This window comes from Syzygium oleosum, unplaced genomic scaffold (genome assembly GCF_021117445.2).
Source record: "Syzygium oleosum isolate NSW1041296 unplaced genomic scaffold, Sole_v2.1 Sole_v2.07, whole genome shotgun sequence".
In the NCBI taxonomy this organism is placed as follows: Eukaryota; Viridiplantae; Streptophyta; class Magnoliopsida; order Myrtales; family Myrtaceae; genus Syzygium; species Syzygium oleosum.
In genome coordinates, this window is record NW_026607491.1 from 2,567,550 (window position 1) to 2,583,360 (window position 15,811).

General features: G+C 42.5%; 3 protein-coding genes across 3 annotated transcripts; 1 reads left to right on the forward strand and 2 right to left on the reverse strand.

Annotated features, from left to right (window-relative positions):
* Nucleotides 1-2,431: 2,431 nt before the first annotated feature.
* On the reverse strand, nucleotides 2,432-3,688 carry LOC115682252 (dirigent protein 24-like). The gene has a single exon (XM_030606420.2). It carries the CDS (start codon nucleotides 3,686-3,688, stop codon nucleotides 2,432-2,434), a length of 1,257 nt encoding a protein of 418 aa, XP_030462280.1.
* A 2,301-nt stretch (nucleotides 3,689-5,989) lies between these two features.
* LOC115682255 (spliceosome-associated protein 130 A) lies at nucleotides 5,990-12,023 on the forward strand. The gene is made up of 4 exons (XM_030606425.2): nucleotides 5,990-9,181; nucleotides 9,443-9,934; nucleotides 11,063-11,224; nucleotides 11,620-12,023. Exons 1-3 carry the CDS (start codon nucleotides 6,164-6,166, stop codon nucleotides 11,198-11,200), a joined length of 3,648 nt encoding a protein of 1,215 aa, XP_030462285.1. The 5' UTR covers nucleotides 5,990-6,163; the 3' UTR covers nucleotides 11,201-11,224; nucleotides 11,620-12,023.
* Nucleotides 12,024-12,254: 231 nt separating this feature from the next.
* LOC115682256 (caffeoylshikimate esterase-like) lies at nucleotides 12,255-15,514 on the reverse strand. The gene is made up of 8 exons (XM_030606427.2): nucleotides 15,249-15,514; nucleotides 15,117-15,149; nucleotides 14,872-14,995; nucleotides 14,629-14,775; nucleotides 14,370-14,500; nucleotides 13,085-13,222; nucleotides 12,830-12,928; nucleotides 12,255-12,732 (listed from the first exon to the last, which is right to left on the reverse strand). The coding sequence occupies exons 1-8, from the start codon at nucleotides 15,249-15,251 to the stop codon at nucleotides 12,454-12,456; spliced, it is 954 nt and encodes a 317-aa protein (XP_030462287.1). The 5' UTR covers nucleotides 15,252-15,514; the 3' UTR covers nucleotides 12,255-12,453.
* Between the last annotated feature and the right edge of the window lie 297 nt (nucleotides 15,515-15,811).

Consider the following 15,811-nt stretch of genomic DNA (forward strand, 5'->3'; position numbering starts at 1 on the left):
TACTTCATTTTTATTCGCTTATTTTTTTTTATCATTTTTCCATCTTTTTTAATTTTTTAATTTCTTTTTTCCCCTTCCATCATTCTCTAATAAAATTTTATTAAATAGTAAACTATACTAATATTTCTAAAATATTTAATAAATATAAATACATTAATATTGATTTATTTATATCAAATTTATATCACAAGATATAATTTTTTTTGAATATATAAATAAAAATAAGAATAAATAAAAACGAAATTATTTTTATTTTTTTGTTATTTTGAATTTTTTATATTAAAATTCAAATATTATTTATATTCAAATATTATTTTAATTTTATTAATTTAACAAGTTTGTTATTCGAGAAAATTAACTTTTATATTATGGTTATTAGAAATTCTATCCACCTTTATCCCACCTCCCCCATGGGATAATTTTATCCGGGCTATGTCTCTCCTATATCCGACTTTATCCTATCTTGGGCAAACACCAAACACAGGATAGGATAAAATTTATCCTATCCTAAATTTTATCCCGACGACCAAACGTAGCCTAAGGGTTCGTTTTTTTGTGGAAAATATGCATTTTGAAAAATATTTTCCTAAAAGTGATTGGTTATATCGCTTGTATTAATTAGCCAATAAATAATATTTTTATTATTGACAATAATTTATGCCTAAACATTTTCGTGGACAATAAAAATATTTTTCATCCATTCATTGTTGTAAGCAAAAAAAAGTGATCGTTTTTAGGAAAATGTTTTCCAAATGTTCATTTTTCGTAAAACAAACGGACCCTAAATTAGGCAATTAAAATATTCACTTGAGCACAGTTTAAGAAATTACCACAAATTGAACCCATTATATTGATTCTACAAGCACGAGCAGATTATGAGATCAAACCCTTGAAGCTCACATGCCAAGTTCATGACTTTCTTTTCTACTGTAAATGGCCTTAATGAATCAAAGATAGATTAGATCAACTTCCACTTGTAAACACATCAAAACCAATCTCGATCTTTACCAATTGAAGAGAGAACACGATATAATCGAAATCAACGATGGTCTATCTCGGATGAGTTTTGGAACAGCGAGGTGGTAGTGCTCGGTTCCTTCGCCTAGCCTGCTAGTGCCGTTTGGAAGACGCCGGAAAAGCCGGGAAGCTCGCTGGGACTTACTGGTCGTCAGTCTGGGCAGGTGGGCAATGACAAAGAACGAAGTGGGTTGTGTTTTTTTTAAAGAAGAAAAGAAAAAAATAAAAATAATTTTATTAAAAAGGAGTGCGCGGAGGAGAACATGTTTGGTCCGGGTGAAAGAAAGAGGAGGGAAAGTCATTTTCCCCTCTTTTGAAGGTGTTTTTTCCGATGTTTTCCTTGACCCGTGTATTTTCTGTGAATCAAATGCCGGCAAATCCGGAAAACCTTTTTCTGGAAGTTATTTTCCGTGAAACAAACAGACATGATACGTTTTGTTTCCCTCCTGGTGCAGATAGCATATTCTATGAGCCCACCTTGGCTTCACTCTGGTTAGTATAGCTGCTTTCATATATTAAAAGGCACCGTTGTTTCACCTCTTTGAAGCTGTTGAGACATCTGAGGGGCTACATCTGAGTGACGAAACTGACTAGTTACTCATTTTCAGGTCTCCCAGCAGGCTGATAAATCAGACTCTGTGATGTGTGCGAGTCTATGCGGGTTACATACATATACATCTATCTTCTAAAATGAGTTATTTCCTGTTTGTCAGAGCCTCCTGACATAACAAATTGGTTCTCAAGCTATGTCTACGAATCTCCACAGCTAAGCACATTCCCAGGATCTCCTGTTGAGGAAAATGGTGATGGGAGAGATGATTTGATTCTTTAGAAGGTTATTTGGAGAAAAAGAAGACAATTGGCATAACTATTCAGGCAATAGAGTAGACGGGGACACGGTATCAACGAACAGTCGAACTCTGCCCTTTGTAGCAGCTCTCATGAAGTTCTCGAGCATGAATATCAGCACACTCAGGACGAGGTAAATCTTTGTTTTTTCCCTTGTTCCTTCAGTATATGGATGTTTAGGAAGTACAGCTTACTCTTGATGTTATACAGGTCTCACTATCTTATGAGACCTGTATAATATACTAGTTCGATGGCATTATACTAGCTTGACGCTGGGACTGATTGCCACAGGTAAAGTTCCATTTGCAACACTTAGAAGTCCTTTCTGTTTCAATCATGAACAGGAGTCTGAGCATCAGTTTTAACCACCAGATGAGCATGACTAACGATGAAACGGGCGGCAGTCATTTAGATTCAAAGATCGTATTCCCTTCCGAGCAAAGGAGGAGCAAATCATCTGAATTTCATTGGAATAGAAACATTAATTTAGATGCATGTAAAGTAATCAAGACAATTCAAACACACTAAGAACAAGCCACCAAACCAGCAAATGGCACAAGGCTTCCTACTCAGAGAAAAAAACGTTGAAATGCAAAATGGTGTCCACTCCATCTGTTGTGTGCTGATCTTCCTGAGGAAGTGTCTCAACAGTGGCATAACCTTTAGCGTGCTCGTATTTTCCCGTCCCGCCGACAATTGCGACCTGAGACTCCACTGAAGCTGTGCGGTGGACCCCAAAGAAACTGATGGTATCGTCTATTTCATGGTCGCTGCCAGGGAACAACACCGTCAATGCCATTGTGTGGCTAGTGCCGTCCAAGGAGCTAGCCAAATAGAACCCTTGTGCCTTGCCAAGTACGGAGGAGCCCAACTCGTGCCCTTCGGTCAACTCGTTGTCGATCACTGTGATTGTCCCAAACATGAGCTGCTGAAGCGTGGCCCCAGCAGGGAGCTGCCCGGCGGTGATGAATGGCTGGTTGTTGCCGCCTGAGACTTGGTTGTTGTTGCCACTGTTCTGAATAATGGTGTTCGCTTGCCCGCCATTGAGGCCAGTGAGGCTAGGGAGGTTATTGTTGTTGATCAGTCCGTTGAGGTTGCTGTTGACCAACGGGACCCCGCCGTTGATGGGGAAGATGTTGTTGTTGGGCTTAGAGAACGGGAGGCCATTGGCGCCCGAATTGGCTATAATTCCCGTCACCACTCTGGACGACGGGTGCGATCCGCCCAATATGTCATGCATAAAGAAGGATAACTGAGGGCCGGCACCGGGCTTTGCTGCCACAGCAGTAGTGGTAGCGACCGTGGTGGCCCCACCTGGTGCTGGAATTGTCACAGTCGGTGCCACGTTGGCGACGGGCGTTGCCACGATGCTAGGTGCTTCAGGTTCAGGCGCATTGGTGTCTTCCGGGGCTGCAGGGGCCACCTCAGCAACGGGTCCAGCAGTGTCGTCGTTGTCAGGGAGAGGAGAGTCCGTGCTCTCATCCACTGTGGCAGGGGCAGCGACGGGGACTCCACCGCCTGGTAACGTGTTGGCGGGGCCGGCCACATTGGGGACAAGTGCCCTGCCGGGATTGGTTGGTCCAAGAGGACCGGTGATGATCTGAGGTTGAGGGTCGACCTCATCAAGGTTCCTTGCCGAGCGGGCGCATCCAATGGCGATGATCAGGAACAGAAGGCAAGTGATGGCCTTGGAACTGAACAGAAGAGAAGTAGTCATCACTTTGATGTGTAGAGAGCCCAGAATCAGAGAACTGTACTTCAAAAGAAAGCAGGTGAAGACTGGAGATTCTTTGCTGTGGATGAATGTTACATTGTGAGCCATTGGGGATTATATAGAGAGAGAGACAGCTCTCAGAATGTCTCAAATCACAGAATATGGAGCTGATGGAAGTGGAGTCGTTCAGTAACCTCTCCAGCAGCAAGAGAGTGGATTGGTTAGGAACCTCACCAACTAACCCTGTATCTGAGAGGATTGAAGAGGAGACATCTCAAAGCAGAAGCTTTTTGCAGAGTTTGGTCTTATTTAGTTCTGACATTAGACTTAATGTAATCATATGATATAAAATTGTTCTGGCAAGGACCTTCCTTCTATCTTGGTTCTATTGCATGAAAATGGGCACTTCTTGCTTTCACCCACTCCAAACCGGTTCCATGCATTTTATGGCAAGAAAGCTTCAGTGAGTGGTGAGATTAATATAGAGATCAGAGGCTGAATTCATCCTTGATGTCTCAAGGTAATCCCAATCTTGAATTCATACAATAACTCATACTGAATTTCCTTACAATAAATTTCCTTGTTGGTAGAATCCCAATCTGGCTGGTAGTTTTCCAATCATGCCGGTAGAAAAATATGATCGGGAAGTCGCTTGCCGGTTAAACAGGTTGTAATGTGCCAATATTGTCCGAAATTTACCACCATTCTAATGCAATAGGAAATTGCTAACTCTTCTAAAACTTTATGAGTCTCGTAAGCATATTACCAATAATATCGGGAGTTTACCGATATTCCAATGGAATAGTAAATTACCAATTCCTTTAAAACTTTATCAGTGTCGTGCGTAAATTACCAACGCTATCAAGAATTACAAATATACCAATTATGTAGTAAATTATTGACTGATCGGAAATTTTACCATATTGATAAGTAAACTACGAAGATTATCAGGAACTTACTTAGTATACTTACATGATAATGAAATAGTAAATCACCAACTATTCTGAAAAGCTATGGGTGTGGTAAGTAAATTACCAATACTATCATCAATTTACGCAAATTCAAATAAACAGTACATTACCAACTCATCTGAAATTTTGTCAGTATCGTAGGTAATTGATCGATACTGCAATGAATTTACTATCATTACAATAAAGTAATAACTTATGAAGGGAATAACAATTTTTTTTTAACTACAAGGAAATTCCTAAAATAAATGCGATCTAAATTTATTATGATTGTAATAATCGAAAGAATTCTTATAAGCAATCTTTAAATGAAAATGGAGAAATTCTGTCTTTCAGGTTGTGAGTTAAAGTTATGATTATAAAATCTAAAAGCTGTTTACTTTTTTTTTTAAGGTAGTTTGAGGTACCTTATTTTCAATCTAGACTGGATAATAATGATGGCATCATTACAGATAATAACATTAGACCTGATCGTTGATCTAACAGTCTGCAAGCCCACTCAAAACACATTACTCAAAACACATTTGGTCGACCTTGGACAATGGCATTTAGTGAGAAAATTTGGTCCCTCTCGACCCGAAAATTTCCGTATCAAACATTTATGATAGGTGTGCATTGGTAAAAAATGTGGGCCCACCCTGAGTCCTAGCTTGGGTATAGTCTGCCCAACGATCACTTCTAAATGGAATCGATGTTCACGGGATTATCAATTTAAGCAGGGCACACCTGCACTCGTAGACCGGATAAAAATCAGGATAGGATATATTTTATTATATCCTGTGTTTGGTGATGGTCCAGGATAAGATAAGATCGGATATAAACCGGATATAGCCCGGATAAAAAAATCCGGGGGAGAAGGTGGGATAGACCCGGATAGGATTTCTAATGCCTATTTTTCCAGAAACCCTACACTCCACTCGCCGTCACCTTCATCCCCACGCCTTGTGCGCTTTCACCAAAAAAATTTCTCGGCTTTTTTTCCTTCACCGACTCCTCCGGACCCATGAATAGCAAAAAATAAAAATAAAAATTATCCTATCCGACTTTAAATCCGTAATCCACCAAACAGTGAACGGGATATGAAGAAATCCCAAGATTTCTTATCCTATCCTATCCAGCCCTATCCTATTTAGAAATCCGGACGACCAAACGCAGCCTATGTAATTTCAAACGAAAATGTGCCGGAAGTAAATAAACTTTCATTAAAAAATTATATTACACAAATTACATTTATCACAAAGATCATTTGTGTCATTATTCTTACGGCGAGAGACGGTGGATCTCACAAGAAAGAAAGGAAAGAAAGAGTGAAATTCCCTCCTAGCTTTTCTTTACTTCCCCACACGATCGAACGGTGGCGAAGAGGATCCCCGCGCGGTCAATCCATCTTGACCAAACCTCAGCCATCCGATCAAAGGACCGAGGCGGTGCGACTTCCTTCCCCAAAAAATCCTCGCCGAGCAAAACCCTAAAACTCTCTTCTTCCACCTTCACTCCTCCCACTGCAGAAACCTGAACATGTCGAGCACCTAAGCACCTCCCTCCCTCCCTCTCTCTCTCTCTCTCTCTCTCTCTCTCTCTCTACACCAGCTCTTCCTGAGGACGGGCCTTCACCATGTACCTCTACAGCCTCACCCTGCAGAAGGCCACCGGCGTCGTCTGCGCCATCAACGGCAGCTTCTCCGGCGGCAGCAAGTCCCACGAGATCGTCGTCGCCCGCGGCAAGATCCTCGACCTCCTCCGCGCCGACGAGGACGGCGGCAAGATCCAGACCGTCCTCTCCGTCGAGGTCTTCGGCGCCGTCCGCTCCCTCGCCCAGTTCCGCCTCACCGGCGCCCAGAAGGACTACATCGTCGTCGGGTCCGATTCGGGCCGCATCGTCATACTGGAGTTCAACAGGGAGAAGAACGTGTTCGACAAGGTCCACCAGGAGACCTTCGGTAAGTCCGGGTGCCGGCGGATCGTGCCCGGCCAGTACCTCGCCATCGACCCTAAGGGAAGGGCAGTCATGATTGGGGCCTGCGAGAAGCAGAAGCTTGTTTATGTCTTGAATAGAGATACGGCGGCTAGGTTGACGATATCGTCGCCTCTAGAGGCGCATAAGTCGCACACCATAACGTACTCGATTTGTGGGGTGGATTGCGGGTTCGATAACCCGATATTCGCCGCGATTGAGCTGGATTACTCGGAGGCCGACCAAGATTCGACCGGCCAGGCGGCGAGTGAGGCGCAAAAGCACTTGACTTTTTATGAGCTTGATTTGGGGCTTAACCATGTATCGAGAAAATGGTCGGAGGCCGTCGATAACGGCGCTAACATGCTCGTTACTGTGCCCGGAGGAGGCGATGGGCCTAGCGGAGTGTTGGTGTGTGCGGAGAATTTCGTAATTTATAAGAACCAGGGTCACCCGGATGTCCGCGCAGTTATTCCGAGACGAGCTGACTTGCCGGCAGAACGCGGTGTGCTGATTGTCTCGGCTGCTACGCACAAGCAGAAGTCCATGTTTTTCTTCCTTTTGCAGACGGAGTATGGGGATATATTTAAGGCCACGTTGGAGCATGACGGCGAACATGTTCAGGAGCTGAAGATCAAGTATTTCGATACAATTCCTGTTACTTCTTCCATGTGCGTTTTGAAATCAGGTTTTCTGTTTGCAGCATCCGAGTTTGGAAACCATGCTCTGTATCAGTTCCAGGCGATAGGTGAAGAAGCTGATGTGGAGGCTTCATCGGCTACGCTAATGGAAACTGAAGAAGGTTTCCAGCCCGTGTTTTTTCAGCCTAGAGGCCTTAAAAATATTGTAAGGGTCGACCAGGTCGAGAGCTTGATGCCCATAATGGACATGAAGGTAGAAAATCTATTTGAGGAAGAAACGCCTCAGATATACACATTATGTGGTCGGGGTCCTCGATCTTCTTTGAGGATACTAAGGCCGGGTTTGGCCATTAGTGAAATGGCCGTTTCACAGCTTCCTGGTGTACCGAGTGCTGTTTGGACCGTGAAGAAGAATGTAATTGATGGGTTTGATGCGTACATTGTTGTGTCATTTGCAAATGCAACTCTTGTGCTTTCGATTGGTGAGACAGTCGAAGAAGTAAGTGACAGTGGGTTTCTTGATACTACACCGTCCCTTGCGGTGTCCCTCATTGGCGATGATTCTTTAATGCAAGTTCACCCCAGCGGTATCAGACATATCAGGGAAGATGGTCGTATTAATGAATGGAGAACTCCTGGCAAGAGGACTATTGTGAAGGTTGGTTCTAACAGACTACAAGTGGTGATTGCTCTCAGTGGAGGCGAGCTTATATACTTCGAGGTGGATATGACTGGTCAGTTAATGGAGGTAGAGAAGCATGAAATGTCTGGAGATGTGGCTTGCTTGGACATCGCCCCTGTACCAGAAGGAAGGCAAAGATCTCGTTTTCTTGCAGTCGGTTCATATGACAACACTATCCGGATCTTGTCTTTGGATCCAGATGATTGCATGCAGATTTTGAGCGTACAGAGTGTTTCTGCAGCTCCAGAATCTCTTCTCTTTCTTGAAGTCCAGGCATCAATTGGTGGGGAGGACGGTGCTGATCATCCTGCCAGTCTTTTCCTCAATGCTGGTTTAAGTAATGGAGTTCTGTTTAGGACAGTTGTTGACATGGTGACTGGTCAGCTTTCCGACTCTCGCTCTAGATTTTTAGGACTGAGAGCCCCAAAGCTCTTTTCTATTGTCATCAGAGGCAGGCGCGCTATGCTTTGCTTGTCTAGTCGTCCATGGCTAGGCTATATTCATCAGGGACATTTTCTTTTGACACCTCTTTCTTATGAGGCTCTTGAATATGCTGCTTCATTTTCATCTGACCAATGTTCTGAAGGTGTGGTTGCTGTAGCTGGGGATGCATTGAGGGTTTTCACTATTGAGAGGTTGGGAGAAACATTTAATGAGACTGCAATTCCTTTGAGGTACACACCTAGAAAGTTTGTTTTTCATAAAAGGAAGTCCCTGATAATCATTGAAAGCGATCAGGGGGCATTCACTGCAGAAGAGCGTGAAGCCGGGAAAAAGGAATTCTTTGAGGCTGCTGGCATGGGTGAAAATGGAAATAATAACGTTGAACAGATGGAGAATGGTGGTGATGATGAGGACAAGAATGATCCTCTGTCTGATGAACAGTATGGTTATCCAAAGGCAGAGTCTGACAAGTGGGTTTCTTGCATCAGAGTACTTGACCCAAAGACATCAAACACAACCTGTCTTTTGGAACTTCAGGACAATGAAGCTGCATATAGTGTATGCACCGTGAACTTCCGTGAGAAAGAGCATGGAACATTGTTGGCTGTCGGTACAGCAAAAGGATTGCAGTTCTGGCCAAAAAGAAGTTTGGCTTCTGGATTCATTCATATTTATAGGTTTGTGGATGATGGGAGAGCCCTTGAACTTTTGCACAAGACGCAAGTTGAAGGAGTTCCTCTAGCTTTATGTCAGTTCCAGGGAAGGTTACTTGCCGGGATAGGCCCAGTCCTGAGGCTCTATGATTTGGGAAAGAGAAGATTGCTTAGAAAATGCGAGAATAAGCTGTTTCCCAACACAATTATGTCCATTCAAACCTACCGTGATCGAATTTACGTGGGAGATATACAAGAGGTATGTCTTACAGAAAATTATGCCGATCTTCCTTTAATTAAAAAGAAGTATGATCTCCATATAGTTTGCATATGTATGTAATATATTCTTCCAGACTGATTTTCCTGCGATTGAAATTTTATCTTGTCCATAAATTCTTCTCATAGCCGTTCTTATTGTTTGGAAATGTCCGTATGACATGTTTTGTGGTGTGGGTTGTCATCTTAGAGAATTTTCCCATCTCTCACATCTGAATATATGTTTGGCTCTTCATTTTCGCAGTCTTTCCATTATTGCAAGTACCGACGAGATGAGAACCAACTATATGTATTTGCCGATGATTCCGTACCAAGATGGGTTACGGCAGCACACCACATTGATTTTGACACTATGGCAGGAGCAGACAAATTTGGCAATGTTTATTTTGTCCGTTTACCCCAGGATGTCTCTGATGAGATTGAAGAAGATCCAACCGGTGGGAAGATAAAATGGGAACAGGGGAAGTTGAATGGAGCGCCAAATAAAGTAGAGGAGATAGTGCAGTTTCATGTTGGTGATGTGGTTACTTGCTTGCAGAAGGCATCTCTGATTCCTGGTGGTGGAGATTCTGTCATCTACGGGACAGTAATGGGGAGCTTAGGAGCGTTACTTCCATTTACATCCCGTGATGATGTTGATTTCTTCTCGCACTTGGAGATGCATTTGAGGCAGGAATTCCCCCCCTTGTGCGGCAGAGATCACATGGCTTACAGATCTGCTTATTTTCCCGTTAAGGTGAGTGCTGCTACCTATTCTTGCAATTAGTGGTCCTTATATAAATGTCCTTCTATATATTTTTAATTTAGTTTTGTTTGTATGCATTAATCTTTTATTGTAATAATGTAAAATTATAGGTAAATCATTATTATTATTACATGTAATACAATATGGAAAAGTAATACTTCATGATGATAGAAGTACTGGGATTAAATTATCACGTTTCTCGAAAAAGTTGGAATTTTCATTTTGGAATGGGCAAAATTAAAAATTTAGTGTGATATATCAACACATAGTCTAATAGGAATGCATAACATGAGAAGACATGAATTTTGAATACGCAACATGTGTTACATTTTTATCTTTGATCAGTAGATTTCAACAAACTCAGTCAATATTAAAGAAAAATATGATATTAAAAGAATCTTTTTGCTGAAAAAAGAATTACACAGAGAATTCAATTTTTCTGCAGCAATGTGCGGCCCAGTTCTAGTATACATTATATAAATTTTCTTCTTATTTTTTTACCGTTTGAAAGGTTTATCTGGAAAATGGCTGCGGTTGTGATTTTAAACTTTCTCAATCCTCTCTCTCTTCATGAGACTGAACTCCATTGTCTTGCCAATCATTGAACAACTTTTCCATCAATATGGCAAATTGATTTTATTGATTCATCTGGTGGTATTTGCTGAGTGGCCCAAGTATTCGCGTGTGAGGCGAAGTTGGGTGAGTTTACAAACTCGGGCCTAAAACGTCTGAGCATGCAAAAGAAGTTTTTATATTACGATTGAGAAAGAGAAGACCCTAATTACCAGACGACTCATCATGCCATTCCCATGTTCAAGTTTCGGACCCTTTTGAGGCAATTCCATGTCTTTGTTTTCTAAATTCGGCATGTCAGACATATATATCTTTATCCGATGCTTGTATCCAATCCAAAGTAACACTGTAGGTTTACTGCTAAATGTGTAGATGTCATATGAAGAAGCTTTGTCATGTTATTGTGATTATGATATCTACTTGTGCTGACTGATATTATTTTATTGGGATGGTTTCTAAATTGTATAGATATTGTGATCAGATTCTATGGTTGTGAGCTTTACTATTTGATGTGGACTGCTGCTAAAGATTGAGCTCCTTTTTCAGGACGTGATCGATGGTGATTTATGCGAGCAGTTTCCAACCCTGCCTATGGATATGCAAAGAAAAATAGCTGATGAATTGGATAGAACACCAGCAGAGATCCTAAAGAAATTGGAAGAAGTGAGAAACAAGATCATATGAAAAATGGGGATAGTCAGCTTGCAGGTGCATCCTCATCCTGCTATATCTATGTATTGTTCGCGTGTGGACATGTTTATTCAACTCGTAACTGTTTGTCTTCGTCCTCTTTTGCACAACTTGCTGCCACCAGCCTGTTTGTTTTGTCCTCTTCTTTGTACAACTGCCTTCTCCCGGACTGCATATTTAAGATATGAGAAGCAAAGATTTTGGTTTTCAGGATGTGTGAAAGCTTATGCTATTATGGCATGCTCCCTGCTGTTGGGATTTTAGAACTCTTTTTTGTTGATTACGTTACCCAGGCCCTGAGTTCCTGCCCTAACAGACTTTCTTTTGCTTGCGGCTCTTTTGGAAGTGTTTTCCTTGTGCTGGATTCCATTGACCAATGATGCTAATGAGTAGCATCAACGTTGTATGCTCAGGTCACCATTCTAGGTCCTTCCACATGGATTGGCTTGTGTGATGGTGATGTTACGCCTGGATGCGACAGGTATGGAATTGGCTTTTGGTGTCAAGGATGCTGCAGCAACGAGGGGGTATGAATGGTCAAATTGCTCGGAGAGTTTGAAGTTCCCTGTTCTTACATCTCTCGTTGCAGTTAAATGGGTAGTTAGGGATCTGAATTTGCTTCTGATGTAGTACTTCTCTCACTCTTTCCCTTCTCTGTGTGTAGCAATATTTTTAACCTCTGGCTTAGGTTCCCTTCTCGCAAAAAGATGCTTGTATCTTGAGTCGACATGAAGTTATAACTGGCAAGGCTCCTTTTGTTAAGCTTTTGTAAGAGATCCAGAAATGAAATCCGAATCCTGTAGACGAAACAGCTAAATCTAGATGTGCGATTCATCTTCACTTTTTCTTTCAAGCATTCGAACGAACTGTGTCCATCTTAACTCGAGCATCTTTGTTAACAAGTCGATGATGTGAAAGGATTGTTATTTTCCCGCGTTTTCCTTATGATTTCTTTGGTTGTGTTCTTTCACTGCTCGATTGGCTATCTCGCAGATGTTCTCAGAGAGTTATGATCCAGGACATTGTTCTTCCCTTTGAATACTAAATCTGTACAGCAAGCAAATTGCCCGGACTATTTACGTATAAAACATAAAGTAAATACAATTCGGAATAAAAACTACACACTGTGATCACTCAAATATCTCTATCGCTTGAACCCAACCATGTCGGACAAGGATGAGCAAAGAACTCTGTGTTTTCTCTCTTCATGTATAATCAATCAAGTAGTTTTCCTCTCTCTTCCCCCATTATTTGGCCTTCGCGGCGCCATCGTCCTCTGCACTTTTCTGCTCTCTCTCTATCCTCGAGCTTCCGATAGCAGTCCGCTCGTTGAGCCAGCCGATGATGTCGGCGAACACGATGTCGATGTTGCTGGACGGCTCTCCGTAGAGCAGGCCGTGCCACATCCCGGGGTACAACTTGAACGTCTTGTCCTCGCTCGAAGCGACCTCGTACAGGAGCTGGCTGACCGCCTTGTCCGTCACTCTGTCCTCTCCTCCGTGCAGGACTAGGAACGGCAACGAAACCTGCTCATAATCATCAGAAGAAACCAGTGAGCAAAAACGCTTCTCTCTCCTAAAAAAATCCAGGAAGTACACGATGAAGTTGCTGAGAAAGATGTACCTCGTCGAGCCGCTTCTCTAAGTCCATACTGACCGTCATTAGTTCATGCCCTGTTATCAAGCGTGGCCGTCCCTTGTAGCAATACGGGTTTGCTCTTATCTGAGAATAAATTTCCCTAAGGAATATTAATATCACTTCATAATATCCGGGACCATTTAATTCTTGGAATATAACAGGGGATTTTCTTCCTCTTTTTTTTAAAACCATTTTCTTTTTGGAAAAGGAAAGCAGAAATTTGGAGCGATGGATATGTACCTGTTCCCTGATCTCGGGCTGTTTGAATGCGAGGTCGATTATGTCCATGGTCGGGATTATTTTCCAGGTTGGGATGATTCTGCACAGTTTGGTTAGGACTGTGATCACCAGGGGATGAGGTCTCATGTCATCTGCAATCTGAAACGCCCCAAAAAGAAACAAATTTTTTTAGTAAAATTTTCTCGATATCTAGATAGCCCTCCTGCGTTCAATTTCGAATAAATAGATGAAAATAGTCGAGACATCCAATTGAGGCTCGGTTTGTTTCGATGAAAATGATTTAATGTAAAGTCTAATAATGCTCCTTCTAGATCCATAGCTTTCTTGGATGCCCTTCAAATCTTGCAAGATCTTTTTAATTTATGGGGGCTTAACTAATCAAGCAAGTCCCTCTCAGCCATTTACGTTATTTGATTATCTTATCCCAGGAGTTGACTTTTCCTGGGTGATGGTGAAAGAAAGCGTGAGGAATGACATGTTTTCTTTGAGATGGAAGCTTCAAGGCTCAGGAAGAGTCAAATGTTGGGACTCTTTCTCTGATCCATCAACATGTTAGTTAGCCCTGGCCTATGCCCTGAAAGAGACACCTCAACGACACAAAGCTGGAAAACCTAATCTGCTTTCGTTCTGGCTTAACGCTGTCCGTGAGCCTTTTAAGTACCTAATAAGCACAACTTTATCATCTTCTGATCTCATCTAAGTTCTAAATTGGGATTTTTTGCACGGTAGCCCTCGCCCTTGTCGGTTCAAATGGTCGAGTTTGTTAACAAAGTAAAGGACAGGCATGTCAAGAAGTCGCACATATATGTGTTTTTTTAACCCCTTGCAAGAGCACCGTCCTCGAACCGGTCAACCAACCCCACAAAGCCCAGACAAAAGAAATTCATCGTCTTTTGTCAGCACTTGTGTTTTTTCTTTTGTTACAACTGGAGTTCCTAAAGAATTTACAAGCTAATCGGTTTCGTTGTTCATCTCATACGTTACAAGTTCTACCGATGTTGATACCAAAAGCTGGGAGTCACTATGATTGGTATTTATCTGAATTGGAACAGCAAAAGATACAGAAGAAAAGTCAAAAGAAACGAGAAGAGAGACTGCAAATGCCTTGGATCCACCTTGGACCCGCCCGGTTTTTCTACCAAAAAGGACCGAGGACTCGACAAGAGACCAAGAAAAGGTTTGGACATGCGCAATATACCGGAGGACAAAAAACAAAAACAGATATAAAGAAAGAAGAAAGGAAAGTAAAACTTTGAAGAAAGAAGCAGAGAAATCAGAGGCACACCTTACACATGGGGGCGACCAAGATAGCACCGTCCCAGAAGTCCGGCTTCTTCCTGGGTAAGAGGAGGGCCATCGCTCCTCCCATCGACTCTCCCAGCAGATACCTCATCTTCCCCTTATTCTCTCTCCTCTCTGCAAATCATAACACGAGATCGAAAAAAGTCAACCCCGGAAAAGTCGAAGAATAAATGAATCATGAATGCAGAATTTCGAATTTACTTTCATGAGAGAGGAAGGAAGAGGGAAGAAAAGAAACTAACCGCAGATGTTGGTGAAGTGCTTGGAGCAGTCTTCGACCACGTCGTCGAAGCTGTTGACCAGCCCCGGCATCCCGCCCGACTTCCCGTGGCCTTCGTAGTCGATCCCGTACACCGCGAAGCCCGCCTTCGCCAGCCGGATCGCCGTGTCTGAATATCGACCAATTCATTTATTCGTCCGATTCATTCTACCAGTGCCAAATATGAACAGACAGATAGCGAAGATTAATAAGAAGATATGCTCACTGTTCATGGTGATGCTGCATTCCATGGCGTAACCGTGGCAGATGAAGATCAAAGCCTTCGCTTCCCCGCTCGGAACCCATCTGCAGGTGAAAAGCTTCAACCCTCTAGAATTCAGCACATACTCCTGTAGATAAAAAAAAAACATAAAGCACAACAGCCTCTCTAGCCAATCGTACGAGAACAAAACATAATCCACGCAAGAAATTCTGATGGAAAGAAAATTCAGGAGGTGGGGTTTGGCTGACCTCTTCATAGCTGATGTCTCCGGCTTGATTCGCCTGAATTCAGATGAAAACAAACGTCAGATAACAGAAGACCCCAAAGAGCACCGGGAGAAGGACGAGAACCGAAGGAGTTGATAAGGAAGGCGATCTCACCATGCAGCCGAGCAACCCCAGAAACTCCTGAGAAATCAACAACCTGAGGTGCGGAGAGGATCTTGGAAAGAAAGAGTTCAGGCGAAGAGCTAGAGAGGGAGGGAGAGGAGAGGAGAGGCCAGAAAGAGAATGACACGGATGTAACAGAAAGGGAGAGGAAATAGGAAGTCAGGATAGAAAACAATATCCTGATCCTGATCTGAACGAGAGAGAAAAGCTACGCAGGCCGCAGAAAGAGAAACTTCTTTTGCATGGGAGACTCTTCATCTTCACGCTTCTTCTTATATACGCATATTCACAGCACCAGGCAAGTAGGCACGCCCTACCTCAATATAATTAGTAAGGAGAAAATCTAATAAAAAAACAAAGACGCGCCCTTTGAATTGGTCATGAAAGGATATAAGTTACGTAGCTTTTCTTCGTGAATTAGCATAAATCGAATAAGCCTAAAGAAAAATTAAATAGATTTTTTTTTTAAGGGAATGGAGAGGAGGAAAAGATTATGAAAGAGGGGGTTCGATGCCTCAAGAATCCCAAGATTTTTGGTTCGCGATTTTCTTGAT

Excerpts from the sequence above, each read along its gene's own strand:
- LOC115682252 (XM_030606420.2), bottom strand. The coding sequence starts at position 3,688 with ATGGCTCACAATGTAACATTCATCCACAGCAAAGAATCTCCAGTCTTC.
- LOC115682256 (XM_030606427.2), bottom strand. Across the intron at positions 13,223-14,369 it reads TGGTCGCCCCCATGTGTAAG|ATTGCAGATGACATGAGACC; the intron begins GTGTGCCTCTGA and ends GGGGCGTTTCAG. Across the intron at positions 12,929-13,084 it reads AGCCCGAGATCAGGGAACAG|ATAAGAGCAAACCCGTATTG; the intron begins GTACATATCCAT and ends ATTTATTCTCAG.
- LOC115682255 (XM_030606425.2), top strand. The coding sequence starts at position 6,164 with ATGTACCTCTACAGCCTCACCCTGCAGAAGGCCACCGGCGTCGTCTGC. Across the intron at positions 9,182-9,442 it reads ACGTGGGAGATATACAAGAG|TCTTTCCATTATTGCAAGTA; the intron begins GTATGTCTTACA and ends TCATTTTCGCAG. Across the intron at positions 9,935-11,062 it reads CTGCTTATTTTCCCGTTAAG|GACGTGATCGATGGTGATTT; the intron begins GTGAGTGCTGCT and ends CTCCTTTTTCAG.